Genomic DNA, 13610 nt, shown 5'->3' on the forward strand with positions numbered 1-13610 from the left:
TCACTTCATGCTCACATGTATCATACTTTGACTAAAACTATGACTCACTGACTTAAAGCTGCACTATGTCACTTTTATTGGGCGACCTGGCCAAATTCACGTAGAAATGTGAGTTATAGAGGAAGGCCCTAAAAATTGTCAAAGACCCCAGCCACCCCAGTCATAGACTGTTCTCTCTACTACCTATTTTGCACTGTTGGTTAGAGCCTGTAAGTAAGCATTTCACTGCAAGGTCTACCTGTTGTATTCAGCGCACGTGACAAATACACTTTGATTTGATTTATAGATCTGTCACTCTCATTGAATGCGGTAAATATGTTTTTATGTGTGTTATTTCTATGCTTCGCGTTTTTCATTTCGGTTTTGTACACCAGCTGAAAATACAATATTTTTGGTTATTGAAAATATACTGTATTTCACTATATTTTGCTTGTTTTGTCACAAACTGAAATTAGGCAAACTACAATTTTTTAGCAACCACGAAATGGCGGAGGCGTTTCTGCAAATTGCACCTTTTAAATCGTTGTGCAACAACATCTGATCTTTCAGCTCTAAAAACTGAATTTCTACTGGTTTGGTCGTTTTATATTATATTTATCTTATATTCTGGCAACCATTTTCTGTGTAACGTTGATGTAATATTCTCCTAACCCTCTATATTCTCCTAATATTTGTGCAATGTTCCAATGAAACTTGTCTTGAACATCAATATTGAACATTCGGAGAACATGGTAACCACGTTCTGGGTAAGTTCTGTTTGACACATCGTTGGAATATTCCTATGAAAACGTTTCGCTAATGACTTAATGAGACTCTTAAGTGAATGTTCTCCTAAAGTTTGTTAGCTGTGTAGCTATGTCACAGTTAGCTAGATCATTTTAAAGAATATATTATTAGGTACATCGCTACCTTGCTAGTTATTTTGGCTATACTTCTTAAAGCCTGTTAACAAGCAAACAAACTTATATTGCAGCTAGAATGGAGTGCTGGTTGCATATTCCAAGTCCTTGGAAAACTGTTTTAGCTGGTTACTTTTGCATGTTCCCGTCAGGACCTAATCATCCATTTGCGTCAGCACATGCCATAATTGTGAACTTTTACACAGACAGTCGGCTACAGATAGCTAGTACTGCAAGTAATTGTGTCCTACGGACGGTTTGCTGCAATACTGTAATGCACCCTAGTTGACCACAAGGTGGCAGTAAATACCAACAAATTAATCAAGGATCCATGAATAACAGTTGGTGTGGGCGTTTGATGGATGATAGATACATGGAGTTTATTAGTCACATGTATAGGGACGCAGATGTAATTGCAGGGTACAGTGAAAATCTAATGTGCCTTGCTCCAACAGTGCAGGTCAAATAAAAATAATAGAGTTGAGACAAAATAAAGATGATGATATAATAATATATACACATGTACAACTGAGGGGGAAGGGTAAGAGTGAATGAAACGGTAATATAAAAAAGAATACTATATACTTTACATATTTACACTGCAGCAATGATAAATGTCCATTGGGGGTAGAATATCCATAAAGGGGAAGGAAGTCCGGGGGACAGGGGTAGCACGTAGCTAGCTGCCTAGTGGCTGTTGAGCAGCCTGATGGTCTGGGGGTAAAAGCCAGTATGACAGTTTGTCAGAGTTGGGACGTCCCAGGTATACCGTTTAGACTTTTCCTATCAATTAAATTCAAAGGGCTTTATTGGCAAGGGAAACGTATGTTGACATTGCCAAAGCAAGTGAAATAGATAATAAACCGTAAACGATACTCTCAGAAGTTCCAAAGGAATATAGACATTTCAAATGTCATACTATGGCTGTATATAGTGTTGTAATGCTGGGCAAATAGTTAAAGTACAGAAGGGAAAATAATAAACATAAATATGGGTTGTATTTACAATGGTGTTTGTTCTTCACTGGTTGCCCTTTTCTTGTCGCAACAGGTCACAGATATTCCTGCTGTGATGGCACACTGTGCTATTTCACTCAATAGATAAGACATGGGAGTTTATCAAAATTGGATTTGTTTTCAAATTCTCTGTGTGCCTGCGTAATCTGAGGGAAATATGTGTCTCTAATATGGTCATACATTTGGCAGGAGGTTAGGAAGTGCAGCTCAGTTTCCACATTTTTGTGGGCAGTGTGCACAGCCTGTTTTCTCTTGAGAGCTAGGTCTGTCTACGGCGGCCTGTCTTCTCTTGAGAGCCAGGTCTGCTTACGGCGACCTCTCAATAGCAAGGCTATGCTCTCAGTCTGTCAAAGCTTTCCTTAATTTAGGGTCAGTCACAGTGGTCAGGTATTCTGCCACTGTGTACTCTCTGTTTAGGGCCCAATAGCATCTAGTTTGCTCAGTTTTTTTTGTTAGTAGTTTCCAATGTGTCAAATAATAATCGCTTTGTTTTCTCGTGATTTGGTTGGGTCTAACTCTGTTGCTTTGTGGGGTCTGTTTGTGTTTGTGAACAGAGCCCTGGGACCAGCTTGCTTAGGGGACTCTTCTCTAGGTTCATCTCTCTGTAGGTGATGGCTTTGTTATGGAAGGTTTGGGAATCACTTCCTTTTAGGTGGTTGTACTATTTAACGGCTCTTTTCTGGATTTTGATCATTAGCGGGTATCTGCCTAATTCTGCTCTGCATGCATTATTTGGTGTTTTACGTTACACACAGATATTTTTACAGAATTCTGCATATCTCCCTGGCCTACAGAACAGCATATGATGTCTCATGGACTTTGCACTTCTTGTTCAAACTCTCATAAAGATAGTGTTCCCTTCCGAGTCCAACCTCTACTGTTCCACATCTTGGAAGGAAGAAAATACTTCATTTTTTTATACTTTTTTAACCTTTCCTGTTTTGAGTATACGCTTTATGACAGAAATAGTCTTTGTGAATTTCCCCAGGCTTTTAAATAAGACTTTTATCATTTCAGACAGACAGCAGACTGATAGAGCCAAAAGTCAATTTTTATTTTGGGGTGATCAGTGCTGAGAAAGTTTATGTTGGCAAGTGGCACACTGGCAGGCTTTCCATGCTTTGTGCCAAAAGGCCCCTGCCCACTGTTGGGAAAACATGGAAAACTGTGACTATAAATATGACCGTAATAGCCAACCCTGCAGGAAAACAAGGAGAGTGTTGCTCATTGGATTTTGGACTACTAGGTAATAGGTGTGTGATTGAATGTTACCTTTGTGATTATTGAGCTGCGTGTTCCTGTCTCAATTGTTATTCGCTGTCCTTCAGCCTCAATTATGTCAACATTTTCTGACTGTTACTTGCTTCCAGCCTATTCGGGTGTTATTCACCCACAGAAGTGTGTAACAGATAGGTCTACCTCTGAGTAAGAATCATACCCCTGCCCCTCCAATCACAAGCCCCAGGGACCGACCTTTGTCCCCTATTTACAATGGACAGGTGTCGTGGGAGCAGAATGGTCAGTAATGTTCTGAATTACTGACTGGAGCAGAATGGTCAGTAACTAACTCTATAATGTCATACAAACCTAGATTGTAAAACCATCTATAGTTTTTAGACCCTTTAACAATAGCATTCACCTGTATCCAATGTCACATTTCCCCCACAATGAGCTGTTTAGAAAGCTGATACCAGCCATTGTGCTGTTGCATGGGGCCTTTTTATGCATACGTGATTGATGTCACTTCGTATTCACTTGGTCATAGCAGTCAGCCCGGGGGCAAAGGCCACTCTCACTGTGCCAGTGTGTGACAGCTGTATGTGCTGTGAGTCAGTGGAAAGGCATCATACTAGACCCTGCCTTTGTTTGCCAGGTTAGTATATGTAAAACTGATTCCAACCACCCCAACCTCCCACTCCCCCAACCTCCACTCCTCCAGTATTTCCCATGAGTTTACTTCACCTGGGGAAAAACTGTCTCTTGCCCCAGGTAAAGAGTTCAGAGTAAATTACCTTCAGGCATGCACAGTCAGAGGGGTTTTTATGATAGAGAAGTCTATCAAGTGCACCACATTGCTAGGCTATCTCTGTTTTTAAGCAGGTCAGTCATTGTAAATAGGAATTTGTTCTTAACTGACTTGCCTAGTTAAATAAGGTATTTTTTATTTGTTTTACCCTCTAAACAACATTACATCCCATCAACATTACAGCATCTGAAATAATCGATTTAGGCTATGGTCAGGTGTGACTGTTATCTGGTGTGTGGGTCAGAAATGTGAGTTAAAACAATGCTGGCCTAATCACTCTAGGATGATACAGTAAATGACATGAAAGATGTACAAAGTGCATCAAAGAGGAAGAACCTTCAAAAACATCACATGATTAGACCTAAATCCTTCTAGGAAACACCTTTCCCAGCCTCTGGGTGGAATTATTTTCTGCATTGAAGGAGCTCTACAGCCATTCTATTCTGCATTATTACATAATGTACCTTTTTACTGTGTTTGTTTAGAGTGATGAGACAGCGGGAGAATGAGGGACAGGACTGGTGGTCATGTGTGTGTTGTACACACACCCCGTGTTGGGCTCAGGCCTCCATTCCCTGCATGTTTAGATCACTGTCTGAGAAATAGCCCTGCTCTGGCCGTCCCTTGGCTTCTCCTGAGGGAACCACTGTGATATTCTGGTGTTCCTATGAAGCCCGGGTGCATTCCTCAGACACCACCACCAGGCAGACACCAGTGAACCACCCAGGTTGTCGCAGCATCGCTTCATACATCTCCTCACATACCTCAGTGTTCCTGGTGTCTACGGAACACACCGGTTCCCAGAACATAGAATAACATAAAGCATCACCTCACTTTATGAGCTCGTAGGCTGCCAGATCTCACTGGGATGTCTATTGGACAGGAACGTCTTACTGAACAGAGACGTTCTCATAGCAAACTGTTGATAGACCTATTAGGCTACTTATTACTGGTGTGTCTCTTCAGATTTGTTTCACATCCTGGCGCATTGTCATATTTAATGACATTTGGAATAATGTACACATTAATACACACACCCAAAGGCGTTCTCCTTGAGTCGTCGTAACCCTCCTCACCTCCAGTCCACAGCAGATCCAGTAACTGAACTCTCCCTCCTTTTCCCCACGTTATGGTGCGTTCCGTTGAATATTGAGTCAAACCGATCATCCAGATCAGGCTGTGGTTCTGTAGAAAGTGATTCTCTTTTACTGCTTGACTCATGTAGGAGCAGCACTGCTTGCCGTAGATCTGTCGCTCACAATGGCTGTATGGTCTCTGCCATGACTGTCACTGACCACAGTCCTCATGATGTAAAATGGTGGAGGAGTGTGGTGTCTGCTGACCACCTGTAGTGACCTTTGACACCGCCAGTGCCACACAGACACAATTCTCTCTTCTGCCCAGGTCTCTATCGCTCAATTCAAAGGGATTTATTGGCATGGTAAACATATGTTTACATTGCCAAAGCAAGTGAAATAGATAATAAACACAAGTAAAGTGAACAAATAATGAACATTACACTCATAAAAGTTCCAAAGGAATAGAGACATTTCAAATGTCATATTATGGCTATATACGGTGTTGTAACGATGTGCAAATAAATAAACATAAATATTGGTTGTATTTACAATGGTGTTTGTATTCACTGCTTGCCCATGTGGCAACAGGTCACACATCTTGCTGCTGTGATGGCACACCTGTGATATTTCACCCAATAGAGATGGGAGTTTATCAAAATTGGATTTGTTTTCGAATTCTTTGTGGGTCTGTGTAATCTGGGGGGAAATATGTGTCTCTGTAGTTGGTAGGAGGTTAGGAAGTGCAGCTCAGTTTCCACCTCATTTTGTGGGCGGTGTGCCCATAGCCTGTCTTCTCCTGAGAGCCAGGTCTGCCTACAGCGGCCTCTCTCAATAGCAAAGCTATGCTCACTGAGTCTGTACATAGTCAAAGCTTTCCTTAATTGTTTTTTCTTTTCTTATTTACTTTGCTCTCCCATCCCTCTCTTTATTCTTGCCCTTACTCCCTATAATATACTTTCCACCTTTTTAGTCCTATATTTTTCTCCCTGTTTGACTTGTCTGAACTCCCTATGTTCTTTGCTCTCACACTCGGGCTCTCTCTCTCACACTCGGGCTCTCTTTCTCTCGCTCTCTCTCTCTTTCTCTCACTCACTCACACTTAGGGAATTCCTCCACTGTCCTATAGGCCTCCACTACTAGTCGTACTGATTCTGAGTGCAGACCACATAGGAAGCGGTGGAGTGACACTACAGCTGTGGTCAGTGCAGTCTGCCCTTCACTATAGACAAATGCTGTGTCACTGCACAATGCCACCTGTAGCAACGAGGCAGGAAGGCCAATGGAATGACTGGAATGACTTGGCCCAGTAACAGCAGTACAACAGGAACACATGCTAGAGACAAGTGGTTCAGAGGAATCGAGGAAAGAATGTCAGGATTGTAGAGGTTGATTTCCTTTGAGGTCTCTCAATATATTAACTCCATTATCGCTAATCTGTTTTCAGATATGATCTGGTTTATATTGGAACATATTGTTGACGGTTTCAGAAGATATCTAAGTAACACCTTGACATTAACTCAAACCCAAACCATGTGGAAACTGGTCTTTTGAAAGCCGTCAAATTTGGCTTCATCACTTATGTGGGTTGTTTTCAGCGTGTGACGGCCATAATAGAAATGGTTAGCAGATGTTATTGCGAGTGTAGTGTAATGCTTGTGCTTCTAGATCCAACAGTGCAGCAGTATTTAACAGGTAATATCTAACAATTCCACAACGACAACCTAATACACATGCAGTGGCTCAGGTGGTTATTGTCCTTGATGATCTTTTTTTGTCTTCCTGTGACATCGGTTGCTGTAGGTGTCCTGGAGGGCAGGTAGTTTGCCTCCGGTGATGCGTTGTACAGACCGCACCACCCTCTGGAGAGCCCTGCGGTTGTGGGCGGTGCAGTTGCCGTACCAGACGGTGATACAGCCCGACAGGATGCTCTCAATTGTGCACCTGTAAAAGTTAGTGAGGGTTTTTGGTGACAAGCCACATCTTTTTTCAGCCTCCTGAGGTTGAAGAGGTGCTGTTGCGCATTCTTCACACTGTCTGTGAAGAAAACCATTTTCAGTTTGTCGATGATATGTACACAGAGGAACTTAACTTTCCACCTTCTCCACTGCTGTCCTGTTGACGTGGATAGGGGGTGCTCCCTTTTGCTGTTTCCTGAAGACCACGGTCAGTTCTCGCCCTCGTCAGGTTATTGTCAATGATCGAATATAACCTGATGTTTAATAATTGAGAACCTGATAAGGGTGAGTATTGTATTTGAGGTGTTACATGAGGTTGGGGGTGACCAGAATGGAGCAGTGGGCCGGCATCATCTGTGTTTCCTAAAAAGCACTCCCCGCTTAGGCGCTCAGCAAACAAACCTCCGACAGGAGGCAACAGTTGCTTCCTTCCCCCAATTAGGAAAGGGGTGGGTAGGGTCCTCCTACACATGTGAGAGGGGTAGGCTGTCTCCTATAGATAGAGAGAAGAGTATTGTGAGGACATCTTGGAGACCTGGTAACCCTGTGGGTGCTGCACAGAGAGTGAGGGGTGAAGGACAGTTCTCTGACTGGGTCTACTCTGCTGCGTGTCTATCCTAGCTGGCCGTCTGAGGATGCAGCGACACGGACATCGCTATGGCTACAGCAAGCTGTGGTATGTACCAGAGCCAATACTCTCATACACCGTGTGCCACAGACGTATACGTTGGCACCTGAGCATGGCTCTCTCTGTCTGAATGGGTCTTTGGGGAAGGCACTGAATGACTGAAGGAGTAATTGTGTTTGAGGCACTTCCTGCACTACCATGATTGAGCGTTCACAAGGCACGGGTGAGCTTGCGTTCTTGCATGCAGCATTGGACATTGTGGTATTGTGTGGTTGTTACCTGGTGGAGTTGCGGTGGTGTGTTATGTCATCTCGTGCCCTGAGATGTAAAGGTCTTAGTAGTGTCACCTTTTTGAATTAGGGTGTAGGGTATGGTGTTATTCATGTTGTACTTGTTGATCAAGCAATCATTTCCTGCTCTTTTTTTTCCATCTTCGTCTTGTAGGCCTGGACTGAGAAGAGGGAGCTCCTTCACCTTCCTCACCCCTGGACCTCAATGGGACTTCAGTCTGGTGAGTACAGCCTCCATCCAGCTCTTGTTTCTGTGTCTCACTGTTCCCTCACAGGACTGGTACCTCGGCTCATTCCACTATCCTCCCCATTTTGTCCTGGCATTGTTTGGGACGATTATGGCTATCCGGCCTGTTTGTGCGGACAGAGAGTGCCTGTCCCTGTTATAGCTCTGTCATAACTGTCTGTTTTGGCTTCAAATCTGGCCTTGGTGTTTTTCAACAGGCACGGAAGCAAATGGACCTGTTCCTTCTCAAAGCTGTGAAGTTCCTCTGACTTGGACCACAGATACTGACTCTGTGCACTTAAGTTTAGGAAAAAGTAATTTTAGTAGTAAACAATAATGACAAATGACTGATCCACTTTGGTCGTAAGGTTTTGAGAGGAGGTTTGGACTGCATCTTGGATGCATCTGGCATCACCTGTGTGTCGGTATTCAGAACATAGTCCATTACTCCATAGTGGATGATGCTGTCACTATTACACACAGATTACTAATCTGGAATCTGCATAGTTCATGATAACCTTGATCGCCAAACATAAAGGCATTCGAACTAAACCTTGAATCGCTCATGCAGCATCAGAAACTCTGTAAACTGATGATAACTATGTATGCATGCCAGTGCAGTTTGTTTAGGCAACTCGCAATCACCTCTGAGTGAGAGGTGACGTAAGCCCTCTGCAGGTCCATCTGATCCTCCATTCAGAAACGTTTTAATTGCATGACACCCTCACAGCTGATGCCGGGCACAGGACAGACTCCCCACACTACCCAGTGATCCAACAGTGAACAAACAAGAAAAATCTTCCTGTTTCTATTTCCCCTTCAACATAATGGAATCAACATAGCTATTGTTCCCCTTAGATTGGCCGGCCTGCTGTTTACAGTAAAACATAGACCTAAATACGATCGCTGATTGGAAACAGAGTTGAGATTAGAGAAAGGAACTGAACGACAAGGCCTGGACTATTCCAGGGTTTATGAGTGAACCCCAGCTGAAACCCTATCCATCGTTCAACTGAGTCGGGGAGAGGAGGAGATGAAAAGAAGGAGGGAGGGATAGAGGAGAGGAGGACAGAGGCTCTTCATCTCGTGCCAAACGTTGCCTTTGATTCCACAAATGTTCTTTAACTGGCACGCTTAGCTCAACCACTACAAGCATACGGCGCTTGTTACCTAGGCTCCCCCCCCCAACGACTCCACTATTATCTCCCCTTTATAAATCTACCCAAAGAGAGAGAAGTATAGACAGACAAGAAACTGTGGGCTCCTTTCTTCTCCTTTGTCTCCCATCCCCGCTTATCTCTACCTTGAAACTTGAATAAGGTTAGGAGGATCCTGTGCTTTGATGGGGGTAGGTAGGGGACTTTCTGGAGGCTGGGGCGGGCATAGTACTGTTTAGGTGGGGGGGGCTGTACTGTGTTTCATATTATCTCAGACTACATTAGCAAGGCCTCAGGGCAGTTCTGTAATGTTGAGAATGTGATTTAGGTTTCCAGCTCTGCAAAAAAAACAGCCGATCAAACCCAACTGCTGTTGTATGAATGTAGGCAGGTAATTAATAGGAAAGATGGTAGCTTTTCTGTCTCTCCCAGCGGCGTGTTCAGACAGCCAGAATGTCAGTCAGCATCGCTTTCCATGCAAACGTTCCCACTTCAAAGAGGTGTGTATGTGCATAGGAATTGAGATTTGTATTTTGATGTGCCTGTATGCGTGTCCCTGTGTGTAAGCGCAAGCACCCTAATTCAATGACATCAACATTTAACCTACCCAGCACATACCAAAACTCTGAGGTGGGGTACTAAGTATATGACCACTGATTATCATAATCTCTGTTCTAGAATCTCTTGAGAGTCCATGGCATTCCTTAACACGGTGTCAACCCCACTACCCCCACCTTTTTCTAGGCCTACCTACCTCATACTTTGCTTTGTGCTGGTAATTACATAGAGCCAGCCAGGTTGTGTATTCTGGCTGCTGACCAGGTCATGGTTTTATGGTGCCATTATCACATGACGCACACAAACAGGCCAGCACAATAATAGGCCAGGGTTGTGTGTGTGTGTGTGGTGTGTGTGTGTGTGTGTGTGTGTGTGAGAATAAAGAAGTCCACTGTTGCCTCAGTCCCAACCCCCACTCTGCCCTTTCTACACTTTTCCCCATCCTCCCTCTACCACTCTCTCCTTCTCTCACTGTATCAAGCAGAACATGCTTAACAAATATCACCTAGTTCTTTATAGCTAATCCCACATGACATTAATGCCCTTTTTTCTCAGGCCTACGCTGGGTTTGTTTAAAAGTTCAGTTTAGCCTAGCCCGTGATGTCATGGTAATGTAAAACTGTATCATTTGCATGGGCAACGGCAGTCAACATAGACTCAGCAAACTGCCCTCAAACAAGCCCCGTTGTCTGGGGGAGGCTCTGAAGAGAAGACCCCTCTAGCCCAGACTTGCATTGCATCGGCGTTAGGTTCTAGGTTGGGGCGGTAGGTAGCCTAGTGGTTAGAGCGTTTGACTAGTAACCGAAAGGTTGCAAGATCGAATCCCTGAGGTGACAAGGTAAAAATCTGTCTTTCGGCCCCTGAACAAGGCAGTTAACCCACTGTTCCTAGGCCGTCATTGAAAATACGAATTTGTTCTTAACTGACTTGCCTAGTAAAATAAAATGAGCTGAGGAACTTCTACATTATGCCTCTAGTCCAGTGTAAACTTTCCATCTAACCTGGCCCACCCTTTTGATGATTTAATCAAAAAACTGACCCGAAACCCATCGTTATTTTAAAAGCTAGCCTAGCACTATGCAGTTAAGCCCTCTGATGATAATAACAAGACATTTAAAAGGAGTTTTCTCTGGTCAATCACTTGAATTCCTTTCGAATGGGGATCGGCTTAATGATGAGTCGTTCAGTCACCAGCTGATTAAAGACTAGTCTAAAGCTATTGGCTAATGAGCCTTTTTTTTTTATAGCTAGTTGATGAATGGCTGCACTGTAGCCTTTTGATCAGATTGCCAGTTTCAGCCTCTCCTTTTACCGTCAGCTCTACTATAAACAAGAGTTTAATTGATTGATCCATTATCCCACTTCCCTCATTAGCTTCAGAAAAGGTCCTAACTGCCTCAATTAGACTACCTTTTTTTTTAAACGACTGTGCGAAACTACTGTATTCAACAGCTGTAGCACTCAATGAGAATCCCTTGATTTAGGAGCTGTACTGTAGTGTTGCACAACTCTCTCTTAGCCAAAGCACTGTTCACTCCCCTTAGTAGGCTAGCTAATCATCTAGCCTTGTTCTCTCATCTGGGGCATTGCATATGGAGGCCCCTTGTGTCCCCTTGTAATTTATGAAAGATGTTGCACAAGGAGTTCTCTTTATATTGTACAAGGAGTTCTCTTTACTGTGGGAAAGCTGACAGGTTTGAGGAAGAAATGCCCATTTACCCCCTTCAAAACAAACTATTCATAACAAACAAATACCTCAACATACTGTCTCACTCTGCACACCCGTGATCCCGTCTCGACTTCCTGAATGCCCTGTGATGGCCCTCTACTCCCTCTGTGGTTAATGTGCCCTAATGACAGCGCCCTAATGACAGCGCCCTAATGACAGCGCCCTAATGACAGCGCCCTAAGAGCCCCGGCAGTCAGGCGACACCAGCGCTCCTCCAGCCTTTACAACCCTAGTCACATACACACAAACTCCGGGCCAGACCTCATCTCACCTGCCAGCTGTCTCTTATACACATCTAGATGTGTATAAGAGACAGCCCTAGTCACATACACACAAACTCCGGGCCAGACCTCATCTCACCTGCCAGCTGGTCTTCTCCCCAGGTGTTCACGTGCTCTTGGAACCTCCAGGGGTGAACATTGTCCCTGGGGTAATAGGGCTTAGCAATGGGGCAGTTCTTCTCTTCACTGGGGCTATTCTCAAACCAGTGAGACCAGGATGGGACAGGGTAATGGGGCAGAGTGGTGGTGGTTGTCTATTCTTGTTGAACTATTTCTGACATCAGAGAGCAGCAGGAGTCCAGACGAGATGTAGTTGTTTTGTGTGAATTGGAGAGACTTGGGCTCCCAAGTGGCACAGTGGTCTAAGGCACTGCGTCTCAGTGCAAGAGGCATCACTACAGTCCCTGGTTCGAATCCAGGCTGTATCACATCCGGCTGTGATTGGGAGTCCCATAGGGCGGCGCACAATTGGCTCAGCGTCGTCCAGGTTTGGCCGGGATAGGGTGTCATTGTAAATAAGATTTTGTTCTTAACTGACTTGCCTAGTTAAATAAAGGTTTCACACACTCATGAGTGTCTATGTGTAGCTATTTGGGTATCTGCCTAAGAGTATCTGTAGGGGTATTGGTAAGTTTATCTGTCTAAATTTGATAATAATGACAATCTCATTTCCATCTGTCCCCAGAAGCGGAAGCTCAGAGAGAAGGATGACTCTGATGCAGTCAGCCTGTGCAGCTTTGACTTCAAGGTAAAACACACAATGACTCGTCCCATAACACTGATCTGAGTTCACAATATATATACCCTGAACCCGCATAGATACCCTGAACCCGCAGTTTGTCAAGGTGACGCACACAGTTCTGTAAACTGTTGTTGTCCCCAAGATTTGTTGACATTCATGAATGTACGGGAAATTGCAATCTAGACATAGAATGTCATTGCAATGGATAATTTGGTGCCAACATGGAGGTAAGTTTCCTGACCTCTGTATATCTTTGGCTGAGGTCTGAAGAAGCTAGGTCTATAGGCTATCAAAAGTCTAGCCCCGTCCTGTTTGTTTGTGATACATGAGCATATCACTTCAAACCATCCAGATAAGGACCATGTTTGTTTACAGCAACCACCACAACACTCATCAACTCATGTTCGGGGAATTCCATCACCAAATCTACTGTAGTTACTAAGATTCTTGTTTTTAGTAAATTGACGATCAGAACTCGTTGGTTGGAAAACATCCTTGTAATGTGGGTCTATTGTCTATTGGTGTTTCTGACACACCCTAGGCCTGTCACCAGTATTCCAACGTGGGATGATTTTCTTAGCGATGCCCTGTTTCCACATAGGTTTCATTATCACACTCAATCTGGAGGCGAAAGAAAAACATACCTGTTTAGGCGAGGTGCTGGCTAGCGGAGTAGAACACTTGGTAAAGGAAAAGAGAGCCGCCCACTCTAGGAGCTCCGACGCAATTATTGAATAAGCAATGTTTGGACAGACAAACTGTCTTCATCAGGGTATAATGATCACACTCAAAACATAACAAGCACTCTTCTGAGAAATCAGATGATTAATAGTACCCTGTTAAATTTCTCACAAACCACTATGACAGGCCACATTTCCAGTGAACACTTTTTTACTTGATGACAACTTGGAGGACATTAGTCCGTTCCTACCCAGCGGAGCCTAATCTTGTGTTTTTTGATCGCTTCTAATTACTTCAGTAAAATGTTTGGGTCAGAAATGACTTGAAAGCTGAGGGTGGCCTG

General features: G+C 43.9%; 1 protein-coding gene across 1 annotated transcript in view; it reads left to right on the top strand.

The window, feature by feature from the left end:
- The window catches only part of LOC112068892 (neuroepithelial cell-transforming gene 1 protein), a 33798-nt gene that overhangs the window by 4113 nt on the left and 16075 nt on the right, over positions 1–13610 (top strand). Inside the window, exons 2-4 of the mRNA XM_024136113.1 lie at positions 7597–7651; positions 8048–8114; positions 12530–12592. Of these exons, the coding sequence (XP_023991881.1) occupies positions 7597–7651; positions 8048–8114; positions 12530–12592 (185 nt within the window). The remainder of the gene's footprint in view (positions 1–7596; positions 7652–8047; positions 8115–12529; positions 12593–13610) is intronic.

Source organism: Salvelinus sp. IW2-2015, unplaced genomic scaffold (assembly GCF_002910315.2).
Source record: "Salvelinus sp. IW2-2015 unplaced genomic scaffold, ASM291031v2 Un_scaffold785, whole genome shotgun sequence".
Classification (NCBI taxonomy): Eukaryota; Metazoa; Chordata; class Actinopteri; order Salmoniformes; family Salmonidae; genus Salvelinus; species Salvelinus sp. IW2-2015.